General features: G+C 40.6%; 1 protein-coding gene across 7 annotated transcripts in view; it reads left to right on the forward strand.

Moving 5' to 3' along the window:
* Positions 1–19,197, forward strand: part of ANKRD42 (ankyrin repeat domain 42) — a 104,224-nt gene that overhangs the window by 28,205 nt on the left and 56,822 nt on the right. For 6 of the 7 annotated variants that reach the window (XM_089915362.1, XM_089915363.1, XM_022593953.3 and 3 more), the window contains 4 exons: positions 4,489–4,614; positions 5,853–5,958; positions 10,003–10,178; positions 16,089–16,215. In XM_089915362.1, coding sequence (XP_089771488.1) covers positions 4,489–4,614; positions 5,853–5,958; positions 10,003–10,178; positions 16,089–16,215 — 535 coding nt within the window. The remainder of the gene's footprint in view (positions 1–4,488; positions 4,615–5,852; positions 5,959–10,002; positions 10,179–16,088; positions 16,216–19,197) is intronic. The other variant, XR_002647437.3, reaches the window with a different exon arrangement.

Below are 19,197 nucleotides of genomic sequence, written 5' to 3' on the forward strand. Positions count from 1 at the left end.
TGTGGAGATTTAATCCACTGCTCCTGAGGCTGCTGGGAGAAATTTCGCTTTCTCTTTGTTGGCACAGCTCCTGGGGTTCAGCTTTGGATTTGGCCCTGCGTCTGTGTGTAGGTCGCCTGAGGGCGTCTGTTCCCCACCCAGACAGGAGGGGGTTAAAGGTGCCACTGATTAGGGGGCTCTGGCTCACTCAGGCCAGGGAGAGGGAGGGGAATGCAGGGCGAGTCTGCTGCGGCAGAGGCTGGCGTGACGTTGCAGTGTGTTATCCCAGGGAAGTTGTCCCTGGATCAGAGGACCCTGGCAGTAGCGAGCTGCACAGGCTCCCGGGAGGGAAGCTGTGGATAGTGACCTGTGCTTGCACACAGGCATCTTGGTGGCTGCAGCAGCAGCCTTAGCGTTTCATGCCCATCTCTGGTGTCCGCTGTGATAGACACGGCTTGCGCCCGCCTCTGGAGCTCGTTTTGGTGGTGCTCTGAATCCCCTCTCCTCACGCACCCTGAAACAATGGTCTCTTGCCTCTTAGGCAGGTCCAGGCTTTTTCCTGGACTCCCTCCTGGCTAGCTGTGGAGCACTAGCCCCCTTCAGGCAGTGTTCACGCCGCCAACCCCAGTCCTCTCCCTGGGATCTGACCAAAGCCGGAGCCTCAGCTCCCAGCCTGCACCCGCCCCGGCGGGTGAGCAGACAAGCCTCTCGGGCTGGTGAGTGCTGGTCAGCACCGATCCTCTGTGCAGGAATCTCTCCACTTTGCCCTCCACACCCCTGTTGCTGTGCTCTCCTCCATGGCTCCGAAGCTTCCTCCCCACCCACCCCCCGTCTCCGCCAGTGAAGGGGCTTCCTGGTGTGTGGAAACTTTTCCTGCTTCACAGCTCCCTCCCACTGGTGCAGGTCCCGGCCCTATTCTTTTGTCTCTGTTTTTTCTTTTGCCCTACCCACGTATGTGGGAAGTGTCTTGCCTTTTAGGAAGTCTGAGGTCTTCTTCCAGAGTTCAGTAGGTGTTCTGTAGGAGTTGTTCCACATGTAGATGTATTTTTGATGTATTTGTGGGGAGGAAGGTGATCTCCACATCTTACTCCTCTGCCATCTTGAGAGTCTTCAATGAACACTCTTTATACCACTAGATTTAAGAATAAAATATTATAGATAAGATACACTTGAAGCTTCCTGGTTCTCTCTCCTTAATACCATTCATTTCCTTTTCTCCCTCAGAGGTAACCATTATTTTGGATTTATGATTCCATTCTAAGGTTTTATATTTAGTATATATATACTCACAAAAATTTGCAGTATCATTTTGTGTATTTTTAGTTTAAGAGACTAAACTGTTATATCTAATAAGAAATCCTAAAATTCAGCAGCTTAAATTATATAGAAGTTTATTTCTTTTATATAATAGCCCTGGTTGGAGAGTGCATCTGTTCTATGTAGTCATTCAGGGACCTGTTATCTTCCTAACTAGCTCTCTCTAGTTGTTGCTAATCCAGCAGGAGGTGGGGAGAGAACAAGAGTATAAGCTAGGATTCTTTTTTTTTTTTTTTTGCGGTACGCGGGCCTCTCACTGTTGTGGCCTCTCCCCTTGCGGAGCACAGGCTCCGGACGCGCAGGCTCAGCAGCCATGGCTCACGGGCCCAGCCGCTCCGTGGCATGTGGGATCTTCCCGGACCGGGGCACGAACCTGTGTCCCCTGCATCGGCAGGCAGACTCTCAACCACTTTGCCACCAGGGAAGCCCTAAGCTAGGATTTTTAAGATCTAATTTGCAGTCATCACTTTTGCTAACATTCTCTTGGCAAGAGTTTAGTCACATGGCCACACCCAGCTGCAAGGAAGCCTGGATAATTTAGTACCCAGCTGAGAGGCCTCAGCTCAGATGCAGCTCTTGTTACTGTGGAAGGAAGGGGATTTTAGTGGACAACTAGAAGTCTTTGAAACTTCTTTTAAAACTTTATAAAAATGGCATGAAATAGTAATGTATACTCCTCTCTAACTTTCTTTTTTCACAAAATGTTATGATTTTTGAGGTTTATTAGACAGATAGATGTATTCTAGTTTATTCTTTTAAATTGTTTGTGGTATTGCATTTAATAAAAAACACTGTTTATCCATTCTCTGATTTGACATTTAGATTGTTTACAGTTTTCAGAATTACAATCAAGGTGGTAATTGATATTCTTGTATGTGTCCTTGTTTACATGCACAGGATGTTCTTTTTTTTTTTTTTTTTTTTTTTTTGCGGTGCATGGGCCTCACTATTGTGGCCTCTCCTGTTGCGGAGCACAGGCTCCAGACGCGCAGGCTCAGCGGCCATGGCTCACGGGCCCAGCCACTCCGCGGCATGTGGGATCTTCCTGGACCGAGGCACGAACCCATGTCTCCTACATCGGCAGGCAGACTCTCAACCACTGCGCCACCAGGGAAGCCCCAGGATGTTCTTTAGAGAAGTGCTTCCCTACCCTTTTCACACTTTGCCCACATAGAAAATGATATTTGTATAGCATACTGGTGCTGTTGGATGAGGCTTCTTGAGGTACTGCCTATCTTCTCTGAAGATTGAGAGTTAAGAGCACTGCCTTGGTAAATAGTTGGGAAACTCTACTTTAGGTTTTGCTTGTTGGGATATGCCCATTTTCAGTATAAATAGTTATAAATGCTGCATTCTTTATCAGAGTGGTTGTAGTAATTTACACTCTCATCAGCAATGTTTGGTGAGAATTTAGAGAAACAATATTCAGTATTGTCAGACATAAAAATTTTTGCCACTTAGTTGGGTATGAAGAGGTTTAACTTGTGTTTTTATTTGCATTTTTTTGATTACTAATGAGGCTGAACATTGTTTAGTAAAGTTATTGGCTATTCTAGTTTTCTATTGAATTGCCTGTAAAATTGTGTTCTTTGTCCTTTTCTAAATAATTTGAGCTGTTTTATATAGTTCTGATACCAATCATTTATTTATTTTATCTGATATAGATTTTTTCTCTCACACTGTGGCTTGTTTTTTCACAAATGATATCCTTGTTTAAAAAAAGCAACTTTATTAAAGTATGATTTACATAAAATAAACTGTATTTATTTAAAGTATGCAGTTCATCTCAAATGTTTTTTCATACCCTCTTGTAGTTCATCCCTCTTTTCACCCTGGCCGCACACAGCCACTGATTTGTTTTCTGTCACTATAGATTAGTTTGGGTTTTCTAATGGAAATGGATTTCTAATGGGTTTCTCTAATCTTTTGAGATTCATTTGTGTTGTGTATATTAGTAGTTCGTTACTCTTTATTGCTGAATAGTATTCCATTGTATGGATGCGTATTTTGTTTATGCATTCTGTCTTATTGGTAGGTCTCTTTGCCTGTACTACAAAGTGTTTTTTTTTTTTTTTGAAAGAGAGGAAGCAAGCTCTCGTGTCTCTCTCTTTTTTAAAATAAATTTATTTATTTTATTTTTGGTTGCATTGGGTCTTCGTTGCTGCACGGGGGCTTTCTCTGGTTGCGGTGAGCGGGGGCTATCCTACTGTTGGTTGCGGTGCGCGGGCTTCTCATTGCAGTGGCTTCTCTTGTTGCGGAGCACAGGCTCTAGGTGCACAGGCTTCAGTAGTTGTGGTTCATGGGTTCTAGAGCGCAGGCTCAGTAGTTGTGGCGCACTGGCTTAGTTGCTCTGCGGCGTGTGGGATCTTCCCGGACCAGGGCTCAAGCCCATGTCCCCTGCATTGGCAGGCAGATTCTTAACCACTGCACCACCAGGGAATCCCAGTACTACACAGTTTTGATTACTGTAGCTTTATAGTAAGACTTACAGTCAGGTATTATAAGTCTCCAACTTTGTCCTTTTTAAAATACTCCTTGGGTATTCTAGGTTGTTTCCTTTCCATATACAGAAATGAGAATAGCTACCTCAGGGTTGTTGAGAGGGTTAAATGAGGCAATCCTTACAAGTGTTTGCTACCATGCTTGGCATTCAGTAAGGGCTCAGTATATCTCATTGTTATCATTAAAAACATTTTATTAAGTATTTACTATGTGCTAGGCACTAGGTCAGGTGTATTCACACCTGTCTATGCCTATGTTTATGTATAGATACACACATATACTTTATCTCCTTCCAGTTTCTTTTGCTTTCTTCACTTGTAAACAGGGAGGGAGTGGTCTGTGCAAATGTAGGACTTGAGACCAAGTATGTCTTTATACAAAGGGTTGAAAATGACCATCTCCTTGTGTTTTGTGGTGGCCTGAGAGAAACAGGGAAGATGGCAAGAATAGTTCTGGTACCATATATTCCTGGCATGTTTGAGATCCTGAGGGATGGAAAGGCTACACTGTTAATAATAATCTTATTTTATGATTCTCTTTCTATTACTTGTCATTGCATCAACTGAACTAATTCCAATGTAACATTCTCATAGTTGAGTTAATACTGAAACCTGAAATGTGTGACTGATTAAGGCAGGGAAAAGGAACGAATTCCTATGTTTCCTGAAATGCTGAATTTTTAATTCATAGCTTTAGCATTTCCAGGTCATGTGGCTGCCTTTAAGGGTGATTTGGAAATGCTTAAGAAATTAATAGAAGATGGAGTAATCAATATTAATGAACGTGATAATAATGGATCAACTCTTATGCATAAAGGTAAGTTATGATTCCTGCTTCATCTTCAGTTCTGACACAATTGCTGTTGAGTTATTTAGCTTTTATTTTTTATTTATTTATTTAAAAAATTATTTATTATTTATTTTTGGCTGTGTTGGGTCTTTGCTGCTGCACACTGGCTTTCTCTAGTTGGGGCGAGCAGGGGCTACTCTTTGTTGTGGTTCGCGGGCTTCTCATTGCAGTGCCTTCTCTTGTTGCAGAGCACAGGCTCTAAGCACACGGGCTTCAGTAGTTGTGGCACATGGGCTTAGTTGCTCCACGGCATGTGGGATCTTCCCGGACCAGGGCTCGGACCCATGTCCCCTGCATTGGCAGGCGGATTCTTAACCACTGCGCCACCAGGGAAGTCCCCCCTCTGGTTTCTTGACTGAGGTTACACAGCTAGTAAGAGCAAAGCTGAGGTTTCATTCATTTTTTTCCATTCATTTATTCATCAACTCTATAGACATTTATTGAGTGTCTTTATATGCCAGCCACTTGCTAAGTTCTGTCCTGTCCTCCAATCTGTTGTTTAGTGGACCTAAACTCAGATCTTTTTAGACTGAGTTTCCCCCCAACAGTTTCCCTGCATTTTGAGATGGACCTAGAAGGAGGGGAGAAATTAGATGATCATATGATTGAGTGATGGGCACTAGGTAAGAAGACACACAAGCAGAGTTGTGGAGGTGAAAATTAATATTGAGTGCATGTGTTTTAAAGAAAGGTGGTGAACAGTTTAGGTAATCAGTGAGGGGCCCTGAACATTTTGAGTTATGAGGGTCAGAGGAATAAGCTATTTATACAAGATGGCAAAAGATTTTCAAAGTGTTTCACATTCACACAGATTGCACTTACATTTGGCCTGGTACAAGATTGGTCAGGAGCTATGAATACAGTAGATGAACACTGGATAAGGATTAGAAAAAACCTAGATTATAGTTTCAAATCCATTACTTACTGGCTGTATGATGTTAAATAGCCTCTTTGAGCTTCAACATCTATATCTGTATGTAAAGCTCTCTGCATAGGGCCTGAGTACAGCAGATACTTGATTAAATATTTGTCTAATGAATGAATAAATGAAATAGAGAAAATAACATCTGGCCAACCTACTTCTGCTGGTTATTGTAAGGATTAGTATTTACAAAAATACTCTGCAGTGGTACTGTCCAAAATTTTAGAAAATTGTTCTAATAACAGTAACTTTTTTGTGTGTACATTTTGTTTTGTTTTTACAGCTGCTGGGCAAGGCCACATAGAGTGTTTGCAGTGGCTAATTAAAATGGGAGCAGACAGTAATATTACCAACAAAGCAAGAGAGAAACCCAGTGATGTGGCTAAGAGGTATCCCTATCTGCTTTGCTTCTTTCTTTTGTTTTTAAAGTTTTGCATTTACTCTCCTATACTCAGAAATCTCTGAAGATTTCTGGATTATAGGACTCAGTCAAATGCTGATGGAATGATAATTTTCAAGCTGAATTAACATTTGACAACATATCAGCTCTTCTCTCTAAAGCAGTGATTCTCAGCTGGGAGGTAGTAGTCCCCCTTCTTGGGGGGTGTGCATTTGGAAATGTGGGGAGGGGGTTGTCACAGTGATGGAGACCATCACTAATGTTTCATGAGGTCAGGTCCAGGAATGCCAGACATTCTACAGTGCTCAGAACAGTAGTGTACAACAAAGAATTGTCCCACCCAAATGCTGGTACCTGTTGAGAAATGCTGTGTGATAAAAAGGAGTAATCAAAAGGAGTCACATGGATTTTGAAACAAATTTTAATATTTATATTTGAATTAAATGTAACACCTATTATTGAACACCTCTAGCTCATTCAGGTCAGGCCCTCACAGAATATTTAGTTCATCCATTTGTTCATTTGATTGTTTTTTCATTCAACCTCCTGTATACTTACCATGCTCCAAGTGCTATGGTTAGCATTAAGTTTACCAAGATGAAAAAAAATAGTCCTTGCCCTCAAGAAACTTACAGTCTTGTGGAGAGACAAATGTGCAAACATAACTTTTATTGATTATAATCAGTATGTCGTATTACATGTCATGTATAAGGTGCAGTAAGAGCACAGAAGAAAAAGTGCCCAAGTATTCCTATTCTAAAGTTGTGGGGGAGAAATGTTAATACAGATGATGGTAAGAGTTATGAAGGCAACTGCGGGGGACAGAATTTATATAGAAGTCTGGGAAAACTTTTTTTTGGAGAAAGCAACATTTATGCTGACACTTGAAGGAGGAAGAGTTTTAAGATAACACCTTGTGTGTCTGAGGAACGCATGTGGTTCAGAACTGCTTGAATCTAAAGTAGGAGTGTGGGCTAAAAGTTGCACATGAGGCTTGACGGGATGCAAGGGCCTAATTATTCATTAAATTGCCATGCAATTTTTGTTTGTGAGTTCATGTTCCTTAAAATTTTGTCTGTGGGATCTCTTTGAAGCCATGGAATATGGTTTTGTTTTACCACATAGTAGCATCATTATCAACTCAGGCCCACTATTTTTTATTTTTTAAAATAGCTTTATCAAGGTATAATTGGCATATAGTAAAGTACACATATTTGTGCAGCACAAACTGATGAATTCTGATATATGTATATACCTGTGAAATCATCACCACAATCAAGATAGTGAACATATCCATCACCCCCTAAAATCTCCTTGTGCACCTTTGTAATCTCTCCCTCCTACTGCTTTCCACTGCCCCATCCCCAAACAGACACTAATTTGCTTTCTGTCACTATAGATTAGTTTGCATTTGCTAGAATTTTATATAAATGGAATCATACAGTATGTACTCTTATATATTTGGCTTTTTCCACTCAGCATAATTATTTTGAAAATCATTCATGTGTATTAGTGGTTCATCTCTTATTGCTGAGTAGTATTCCATTGACTGTGGAATTCCATAGTATTCCATAGTTTGCTTATCCCCTAATCTGTTGAAGGATATCTTGTTTGTATCTACTTTTTGGTGATTATGAATAAAGCTGCTATAAACATTCAGATACAGATTTTTGTGTGAACATAAGTTTTCAGTTCACTTGAGTAATATGTAGGAGTAGGATTGCTGAGTCAGATGCTAAGAGGGTGTGTTTATCTTTATAAGAAACTGCCACAGTGCCTTCCAAAGTGACCACACCAATTTGCATTCCATCAGCAGTGGATGAGTGTTTCTGTTGCTTCTTACCTTGCCAGCATTTGATTTTGTCAGAGTTTTTGATTTTCGTAATTCCAGTAGGTGTGTAGTGGTGTCTCATTGTGTTTTTTGTTTTTTCCTAATGGAAAATGATTTGGGGCATCTTTTCATATACATATTTGCCATTTGTACGTTTTCCTTTGGTGAAGTGACTGTTCAGATCTTTTATCCACTTTTAAAACTTGGGTGGTTTTCTTATTGTTGAGTTTTAAGAACTCTTTCTATATTCTGGATACTAGTTCTTTCTCAGATTTTTGTTTTGTGAAGATTTTCTCCCAGTTGTGGTTTGTTTTTTCATTCTCTTAACAATGAAGAGCAAAATTTTTTATCAATTTGCTCTTTTATGGGTTATGCTTTTGGTATCATATCTAAGAAATCTCTGATTTATACCAAGTCACAAAGATTTTCTTTTATGTTTTCTTTTAGACATTGTTATAGATACAGTTTTAGGTTTTACATTAAGGTCTGTGATCCATTTTGAGTTAATTTTTGTATGTGGTATGAGGTATGTATCCAAGTTCTTTTTTTTGCATATGGATATCTAATTGTTCTAGCACCATTTGTTAAAAAAGCTGTCCTTTTTCTTCTATTGCCTTTGTGTCTTTGTCCACGTCAGGTGTCCATGTATGCGTGGGCTTATTTCCATAGTCTGTATTTTATCCATTGATGTATTTGTCTGTCTTTATATCAGTATTACATGGGTGATTTAGTACTGTATCTGAATATATTCATAATTTCTGACCCACATTTCTTTGTCATTCATGCACCAAAGTGCTAGTGTGAGTGTAGTGTTATAGAAACAACCTTGAATCTGGCGTAAAGCAAGTACTCAGTAAATGATAGCTGTGAAGTGACAATCTAGTAATAGAGATAATGAATTCTATTAACCGTACAACTTCCTATGTTTATTACTATATTGTTAATGATTTGCAGTACCTGGTGAAAGGTAAAGATATATGTGTGCATGTGCACATGGTTATGGAAGTGTGTGAACAAAATAAAATTTGAGGTTTTTATGTTTAGCGAGTAATTCTCCATGTCCTAAGAGAAAGCACTGAACATTTTTTTTAAAAAAATTAATTAATTTATTTATTTTTGCTTAGGTTGGGTTTTTGTTGCTGTGCGCGGGCTTTCTCTAGTTGCGGTATGCGGGCTTCTCACTGCGGTGGCTTATTTTGCTGCAGAGCACGGCCTCTATGCGCACAGGCTTCAGCGGTTGTGGCACACGGGCTCAGTAGTTATGGCTTGCGGGCTCTAGAGCGCAGGCTCAGTTGCTGTGGCGCACGGACTTAGTTGCTCCGTGGCATGTGGGATCTTCCCAGACCAGGGCTCAAATCCGTGTCCCCTGCATTGGCAGGCGGACTCTCAACCACTGCACCACCAGGGAAGTCCCAGCATTGAACATTTTAATTAGCAAAACTGTGGGAAAAATAATGCAGATTACATGCAATCACAACAACAACTTGAAAACCAAGGGTATATTATTAGAAGCTTCATAGAGATGTGGGAAAGCTCAAAGAAAATAAGAAATGTGGATATGAAAGTCATTATTTTTCCATTAAATTTCAAAGCCATGCTGAGTGCTTTGAGGGTTGAGGAAGGATGAAGATTAAGGGGGCTAGAGCTATAGTTTTCCCTCTGGAACCAGAACTAATTCTATGATCTAAATTAGGCCATCAGGAAAAGGTAGTAAATACAGGTAAATCAAGTAGGGTGGTTCCGGGCTTTCTACTCAGTTGAGCAGCTCCGTTTGGGGACACACCAAATATTCTTTTGATATTGGGTCACTTCTTTCAGTTGGATTTTTGCCACTAAAAAATGGAATCTGGGAATTCCCAGGCAGTCCAGTAGTTAGGACTCCTCGCTTTCACTGCCAAGGGCCCGGGTTCAATCCCTGGTCAGGCAGCTAAGATCCCACAAGCCCCGCGGCGTGGCCAAAAAAAAAATTCTGGAATCATTCTTTAATATGACTGCTTGTCCTTAGTTTCCACTAACTGTTTGAATTCCCCGCATTGCTGGATATGCATCAAATTGTCACTGACCTTCAGATACAGTTTTCGTTCTTCACTGGTGCGTGAGTTGGTGGGATAATGTAGAGTGTAATTCCCTAAATTAAATGCAAACTGCTATTTCAATTTGAAAAAGATTGTGGATCTTGTAATTACTAATTCTTTTCTACAGGTTTGCCCATTTAGCAGCAGTAAAGCTATTGGAAGGACTACAGAAATATGATACAGATGATGAGAGTGAAGTTGATGAAAATGATATTAAGTTTTTCATAAGACATGGTGTTGAGGGAAGCACTGATGCCAAGGATGATATAGGTCTCAGTGAGTCGGATAAAACAGATGCCAGAGGTAAGTGTGCCAGCTCTTCCATGATTTTTCCTTTAAAAAATACCACAGATTTGGGAATTATTTTAAAGACAACTACCATCTACAAGGTAAAATACTTTGATATTTTTTGGGGAACCAGAACTAGTATAGATTTTTGTACTAGGGGTTGTTGAACATGTAAAGAATGTGAGACATGATCTTTGTCCCTCAAAGAGGAAAGGGGTATTTTCCTGCCATATAACCCTGATTTCACTTCTCATGATATTTGTCAGAGAGCCATGGTTCATATGAATGGATGAGAAGAACTGTTTCAATGGCACTCTTTCATAGAAGAAAGGTGAGAAGGATCTTTTTGAACGGAGGCTAACCAAAGCAAAGGCAGCTGTAGTAAAGTGAGCAGAGCTTGGCACTGGATTCAGACATCAGAGCTTCACCTCTTTCTAGCTCTGTTACTTTCTGAACCTTGGTTTCCTCATCTGTAAAAATGAGAATATTAACGTAATGTCATCCCACAGACTGCACTAGAGAATGGGAAGTGCCTAGAGGCTTAGTAAATGTCAATTCCCTTCCTCGTGATCTCTGGAAAGTATTTTCAGTTATTCTGGCAGGAAAAACTAGTACCAAAACTGTATTGTCTGAGAAAAACTTCTAATTCATGTCTAAATTAAAAAAAAAATTATTTTTAAGAGCTCCCAGAACATTGTCAGGCAGAACCTCACTCTCCAGGTGATGGTATAAGCCTCTTTCCTGGTGAATGCAACCTAAAAGATGCTGATATTAGGGGCTCCCAACAAGCAGCCCACCTGGATCACCCCACAGTGAGACTCAGAGTCAGTGATCCCTTCAGAATTTCCTGATAGCTTTATTTTAAATAGCTTCACTGAGATAATTCACATACCATTCAATTTACCCATTTAAGGTGTACAATTTAATGGTTTTTAGTATATTCAGATTTGTGCAACCATTATTACAATAAAATTTGTAACATTTCCATCACCCCCCAAAAGAAACCTCATACCCATTAGTAGTCAATCCCCCTAACCTCTACCTTCTTCTCCCTTCCCCTCAAACCACCCCCCAATTAGGCAACTGCTAATCTACTGTCTGCCTCTATAGGTTTGCCTATTTGGGGCATTTCATATGAATGGGATGATACCATATATGGTTTTTTGTGACTGGCTTCTTTCACTTAGCACAATGTCTTCAAGGTTTTTGCACATTGTAACGTGGATCATTACTTCATAATTTATTCCTTTTTATTGCCAAATAATATTTTTGTATGGATATACCACATTTTATTTTATTTTTTATTTATTTTTTCCTAAATTTATTTGGCTGCACTGGGTCTTAGTTGTGGCATGCAGGATCTTTGTAGCGGCATGCAAGCTCTTAGTTGCAGCATGTGGGATCTAGTTCCCTGACCAGAGATCACACCCGGCCCCCCTGCATTGGGAATGTGGAGTCTTAGCCACTGGAAAACCAGGGAAGTCCCTATACCACATTTTATATATCTACTCGTCAGTTGTTGGACATTTGAGTTGTTTCCACATTTTGGCTATTAAGAATAATGCTGCTGGGACTTCCCTGGTGGTCCAGTGGGTAAGACTCCACGCTCCCAGTACAGGGGGCCCGGGTTCGATCTCTGGTTGGGGAACTAGATCCCGCATGCCGCAACTAAGAAGCCCACATGTTACAACTAAAGATCCTGCATGCCTCAACGAAAATCCCACGTGCCACAGCTAAGACCCGGCACAGCCTAAATAAATAAATAAATAAATATGAAAAAAAATAATGCTGCTATGAACATTTGTATACATGCTTTTTTGAAAATGGAAATGTATTTTCATTTCTCTTGGATATACACCTAGCAGCTGGAATTGCTGCATCATCTGGTAAAGATATGTCTAACATTTTGAGGAACTTTCAAGCTGTTATGCAAAATAGCTGCACCATTTTATATTCCCACCAACAATGCCTGAGGGTTCCAGTTTCTCCCCTTCCTTGTCAATACTCGTTATTGTTTGTCTTGTTAATAACTAAAACTGTTTTAGTGAGTGTGTAGTGGTATCTCAGTGTAGATTTGATTGGTGTTTCCCTAATGAATAATGACGTTGAGTATCTTTTCATGTGCCCATTGATCATTTGTATATCTTTTGGAGAAATGTCTATTCAAATCCTTTGCCTATTTTTCAGCTGAGTTGTTTATCTTTTTACTATTGAGTTGTAAGAGTACTTGCAGATATAAGTCCCTTATATCTGCAAGTATAAGTATTTGCAGATACTTTCTCCTATTCTGTGGGTTGTCTTTTAACTTTTTTTTTTTTAACATCTTTATTGGAGTATAATTGCTTTACAATGGTGTGTTAGTTTCTGCTTTATAACAAAGTGACTCAGTTATACATATACATATGTCCCCGTATATCTTCCCTCTTGCGTCTCCCTCCCACCCTCCCTATCCCACCCCTCTAGGTGGTCACAAACCACCGAGCTGATCTCCCTGTGCTATGCGGCTGCTTCCCACTAGCAATCTGTTTTACGTTTGGTAGTGTATATATGTCCATGCCACTCTCTCATTTTGTCACAGCTTACCCTTCCCCCTCCCCATATCCTCAAGTCCATTCTCTAGTAGGTCTGTGTCTTTATTCCTGTCTTACCCCTAGGTTCTTCATGACCTTGTTGTTTTTTTTTTTCTTAGATTCCATATATATGTGTTAGCATACGGTATTTGTTTTTCTCTTTCTGACTTACATCACTCTGTAAGACAGACTCTAGGTCCATCCACCTCACTACAAATATCTCAGTTTCGTTTCTTTTTATGGCTGAGTAATATTCCATTGTATGTATGCGCCACATCTTTATCCATTCATCTGATGATGGACACTTAGGTTGCTTCCATGTCCTGGCTATTGTAAATAGAGCTGCAATGAACATTTTAGTACATGACTCGTTTTTAATTATGGTTTTCTCAGGGTATATGCCTAGTAGTGGGATTGCTGGGATGTATGGTAGTTCTATTTTTAAAGGAACCTCCATACTGTTCTCCACAGTGGTTGTATCAATTTACATTCCCACCAACAGTGCAAGAGGGTTCCCTTTTCTCCACACCCTCTCCAGCATTTATTGTTTGTAGATTTTTAGATGATGGCCATTCTGACTGGTGTGAGGTGATACCTCATTGTAATTTTGATTTGCATTTCTCTAATTACTAGTGATGTTGAGCATCCTTTCATGTGTTTGTTGGCAATCTGTATGTCTTCTTTGGAGAAATGTTTGTTTAGGTCTTCTGCCCACTTTTGGATTGGGTTGTTTGTTTTTTTGATATTGAGCTGCATGAACTGCTTGTAAATTTTGGAGATTAATCCTTTGTCAGTTGCTTCATTTGCAAATATTTTCTCCCATTCTTAGGGTTGTCTTTTGGTCTTGTTTATGGTTTCCTTTGCTGTGCAAAAGCTTTTAAGTTTCATTAGGTCCCATTTGTTTGTTTTTGTTTTTATTTCCATTTTTCTAGGAGGTGGGTCAAAGAGGATCTTGCTGTGATTTATGTCATAGAGTGTTCTGCCTATGTTTTCCTCTAAGAGTTTGATAGTGTCTGGCCTTACATTTAGGTCTTTAATCCATTTCGAGTTTATTTTTGTGTATGGTGTTAGGGAGTGTTCTAATTTCATACTTGTACATGTACCTGTCCAGTTTTCCCAGCACCACTTATTGAGGAGGCTGTCTTTTATCCTAACTTTCTTAATGATGTCCTTGCCAGTGCAAGTTTTTAATTTTGATGCAATCCATTTTATCTATTTTAAAATTTTGTTTGTGCTTAAATTTCTTTTTTGTTGATTGTACTGAGAATTAGCAAGGACTTATTAGAACTGCAGAAGATGAACAGTTGATTTGTAGAATTTCAGTGTCTTCTGAAATTAGTTGAGTAGGAGATTTTTGTGAAGTGATCATTGTCAGTGAATCACAAAAATTTTTAAAGATGTTTAAGGAAAGACCAAGAACGAAGCTAGAACAGTTTCCTTCTGTGGTGTGTTTGACACAAATGCACTCTTACCGCCTTGCCATATAGTGAGGCTCTGGCTGGTGCCCAGCTGGGGTGCTTGCAGCTAGTGAAGGTACTATATATGAAGTCATGTGCTATTTGACATGACTATTTAATTTTATTCCAGGGCAAAATCCAAAGGACTGGCCAGTCTCTTGGAATACTAGGTTTTGCCAGAGTGCCTATGGGGGACTGATTGGATTTCTTGTCATCACAGACTTCTTGGAACTGAGCCTCAATTCAGAGCATTCTTTAGTGAATTAGGTTTAGGGTCATGGCATCATAGAACCCCATTTGAGGTTTGACTCCTGGCTCAACATTCCTGTCACATGTCATCCAGCATCCAATCACCTTCAGTGAAAAGGCCCCCACTATCACCCATGTGGCCCATTTCTACCTTTTGACAGGGGTAAATGTATAAGGCACTTATCATAGTGTCCTTCCCATCACAGGCACTCCACAAATACATGATAGCTCTTAACTGTTTTTTTTTTTTAACATCTTTATTGGAGTATAATTGCTTTACAGTGGTGTGTTAGTTTCTGCTTTATAACAAAGTGAATCAGTTATATATATATACATATGTTCCCATATCTCTTCCCTCTTGCGTCTCCCTCCCTCCCACCCTCTTAACTGTTTTTGTTGAAAAGTTTCGCCTTTGTTAAGATCTTTCTTCCTGGAACTAATCCCTATTAATCCTAGCTCTTACCTCTGATGATCCCATAGAACAGCCCTTTCAAAACATAGCCTTCAAATGTTAAAGAATTAAATAAACCATTACAATTCTTTCCATTTTATGTAACATTAAAAAAAAGATCCCCTCTACTTGTTTGCTATTAGTTATGGTGGATCCCAAACCTGTCTGAATTGTCTGAGGAGCTTTTACTAACTACTGATACCTGAATTTGTAGGACTGCTATGGGGCTCAAACATATACATTTTTAAAAAGTACCCCAGTTGATTCTGATGTATGTAGTTTGGAACCTGCAGCTCTAACCTATTGAGAGATAAATCAGAGTGGTGAGTGTCAGGGAGAAGAGGCTGTGATTTGCTAACCTGGTTGTAAAGCAGAGTTTCTCAGCTTCTGTGTTATTGACATTTTGGGCCAGATACGTATTTGTTGAGGGGGGCCCACCTGTGCATTTTAAGATATTTAGTAGCATCCTGAGCCTCTACATGCCAATAGTCTGTTTCCCTCCATCCCCCGAGGTTTAACAAGTAAAAGGTCTCCAGATATTGCCAAGTGTTCCTTGGAGGAGAAAATCACCCCAGGTTGAGAACTTGTACCACAAAGGATAGAAAAAATCATGGTTTTGATAGCTGGAGAATAGCTCAAGGTAGCTCTTAACACACTTCTTTCTCAATATCCTCTTGCCTAGATATTACAAGTGACTAATCATAAAATTGGGGGGCTGGATTAGTTCTGATTTATCATAAATAAATCAAGCATATTTCAGTTTTTCTAATTTTCTGACATAAATAGATTGTGCATGGTCCTGTAATATATAACTAGTCCTAAAACACTGCTAGCCAGCCTCCCTCCCCTCCCCTCCCCTCCCCTTCCCTCCCCTCCCCTTCCCTCCCCTCCCCTTCCCTCCCCTCCCCTTCCCTTCCTTTCCCTGGTATTAATAGTCATAACAGTGATATATCCTCCAACAGCAGGAACAGAATCCTCCATTTAGATATTTCACTGCTTGTTCACCCTAATACTCTGCTACTGATATGTGTCCTTCTATATAGACACCACCCTCCCTCCATCTCCTTCCCCGAACCATACAGACACTGACCATGCAGACACTGGCTTTAGAGGAAGAGTATGCTCCAGGACCAGCATCCTGTGAGCTCATGAGCTGTTATCTGTCTAAACTAGGTTCCTGTTCAACTCTATCTTGCAGTGAGAGCTTATAAGAAAATTGTAGAATTGAGACACCTCCTGGAAATTGCAGAGAGCAACTATAAACACTTGGGAGGCATAACAGAAGAAGATCTAAAGCAGAAGAAAGAACAGCTTGAGTCTGAAAAGTAATGTCCTCAAAACTTTGATGGTTTGTTTTTACTTACCTTTCTAAATGCCACGTGAGGGTTTGTTGATTAACAACTTATTTTTTCATCCCCACCAAAGGGTGTGAGTTTCCAACCTGTTTTCCTCCTGAGCCCCCAGATGGAGAAGGTGTTAAGATTTTTAAAAAATTGTGGTAAGGGACTTTCCTGGTGGCACAGTGGTTAAGAATCCACCTGCTAGTGCAGGGGACATGGGTTCGAGCCCTGGGACGGGAAGATCCCACATGCCGCGGAGTAACTAAGCCCGTGCACCACAACTGCTGAAGCCCGCGTGCCTAGAGCCTGTGCTCTGCAACAAGAGAAGCCACCGTAGTGAGAAGCCTGTGCTCCGCAACAAAGAGTAGCCTCCACTTGCCGCAACTAGGGAAAGCCTGCGCGCAGCAACAAAGACCCAACACAGGTCTTCGTTGTGGTGCCAAAAACTTGTGCACCAATTAAAAAAAATTTTTTTTAAATTTTTTAAAACTTAAAAAAAAATTGTGGTAAAATACACATAAGCATAACATATATCTTAACCACTTTTAAGGCAGAATTCAGTAGTGTTAAGTACATTCCACATTTTTGTACAACCATCCTCCAGAACTTTTTGTCTCGCAAAACTAAAACGCTAAGAAGAGTTCCTGTTTTCGTTTTTTTGTCTGTTTTTTTTTTTGCGGTACACGGGCCTCTCACTGCTGTCGCCTCTCCCGTTACGGAGCACAGGCTCCGGACGCGCAGGCTCAGCTGCCATGGCCCACGGGCCCAGCTGCACCGCGGCATGTGGGATCTTCCCGGACCGGGGCACGAGCCCGTGTCCCCTGCATTGGCAGGCGGACTCTCAACCACTGCGCCACCAGGGAAGCCCCTTTGTTTTTTTGAGACCACAGTTACTTTGAGCTTTTCAACCAACACAGTCTCTAGCCATCCCTATCGAATTGGACTGCTTGCTCACAAGTCACCAACCTAGTCCTATGTTCACAGACAGTGGCACCCCTCAGAACGCTTGCATATTCTTCACCTTTCACTTCCTGCACCTGAAATTGGCTCTCGGTACATATGGTACCTCTCTAGTTAATTAATGGCTGCTGGGATAGAGGATGCCAAGTGCTTATTTCCTCCCACTGCCTCTTTGCTTGTCTCTGCTTTCCACAGTGGACAGGGAACACAGGGAGACAGGAGGGGAGACTTGTAGTTTAATCAAAACACGGGTCTGTAAAGAGCAGTGCACATGGATTCTCCACTTCCCCGGTCCTTTCCTTTGGTTGGGTCTCTTTCCCTCATACTCTTAGAACCTCCTGTTTCTCTTGCATTCACCCTCTTCTGAATTTAATCTCAGTAAGAGGTCTGGTAAATGTATTCAGAGTAACATCTAAATCTTTGATAAGATGGGTACTTGGGAGTTTGAACAGAAGACAAAATCTTAAGCCAAAATACTCTGTCTCTTAATGGGATTTTAGGCACTAGGAAGTTGTGGTAGACCAAAAAGAAATTTTCTTTTTTTTAATCAGGGGCCTTCTTGGTATCTCATAAATCACATCACATAAGTAGCTGTCCACTGCCTCTCTCTTTCTCTCTCTCTCTCTATATATATGTATGTAGGTATGTATATTTTGGCTGCATTGCACAGCATGCGGGATCTTAGTTCCTTGACCAGGGATTGAACCCGTGCCCCCTGCAATGGAAGCGTGGAGTCCTAACCACTGGACCGCCAGGGAATTCCTGACTGCCTCTGTATTGATTAAAGTGTTTGAGATGTAGAATATTTTTAGTATTGGCCTCTGCCTAAGAACCTAGCCGAAAGTTCTTAGCTCCCTTGTAGTCTAGAAAAGTACTTCACAGTAGAGCAATTATTTCCTAGATAATGAGCTTTAAATTTTGCTCCCTTTACTTCTCTTCCAAGACATATTACTGTACTACTGCTAGGGATGCTTGTAGTACTTCTGAGCACTACTGTATGGTAGGCACTGTATAAGCCTCTTGTATATATTGTTTCATGCAGTCTTCACAGCTCCATTAGCTATTATCTCGGTACGTGGATTAGGAAACCAAGACTGAATTTACAAGTAACTCGCATGAAGTCACAAAGGGAGGACTAAGCGTGGGGGGTGGAGCCAGGATTTGTGTCTGAGTCTATATGACTCCAAACCTATTATCCAAGGTCATTACAATGTTAATAATAGTCTTTAATGGAATGTTTAATTCTAATGTTCACATTTCAGTGTGAAATGGTTATTGTATTGATGTAAGTCATTTGAGCAGGATTTTTTTTTTTTAATAAAGATTGCTTTAGCCTTTGTGCCAGATTGTAGTTTCTTATTAGCTGAGACTGCAGTGTTTCCTCTGAGTAAGCTTTACTTCTTCTCTAGTATGTGTTTCTCACTTTGTGTTGAGTACATCTGAAGACATTTATTCTTTGGGTACAAACTCCTGATCTTATATCTAATTGTAAAGGAAACCTGGATAAGTATTAGTTTGAGAGATGTCCTTTTGCCTTTGTCGTTATTGATTGGTTAGATGAAACCCAGAATACAGCAAAACGTGGTTGTGTTATTCTGTCCTGGGGCTGATTTTCTCTTCTCATTTGCTGAATTCTAGGTTTCCACAGTTAATGTTCTTCTTTCCTATCTCCAACCTCAACCCCACTCACTTCCATACCAGGACTACTACTGTATACTCTTAGATTGCCCTCCTTCAGACCTGACATCCAACTCAACATGCCTTGGGAGTTCTGGTGCCCTCACCATCCAGCAATAAGGCAGAAAGAAACCCTGGTTCTAGTCCTAGCATCACTTGTCTGGGTATATTTTAACATCTTCCTGATATGTTTCCCAACTTCCTGTCCCTGCTCCCTCACCCCCCACCCTCATCCCCTGCAGTCTGTTCATCATGCTAAAACCTAAGTCAGATAAATCTCACATATTGTTGACTGAAAGAAGCCAGGCACACAAATGAATATAATGTACA

Source organism: Delphinapterus leucas, chromosome 7 (genome assembly GCF_059928025.1).
Source record: "Delphinapterus leucas isolate spDelLeu-1000000601 "Yukka" chromosome 7, BTC_Dleu_Yukka2, whole genome shotgun sequence".
NCBI lineage: Eukaryota > Metazoa > Chordata > Mammalia > Artiodactyla > Monodontidae > Delphinapterus > Delphinapterus leucas.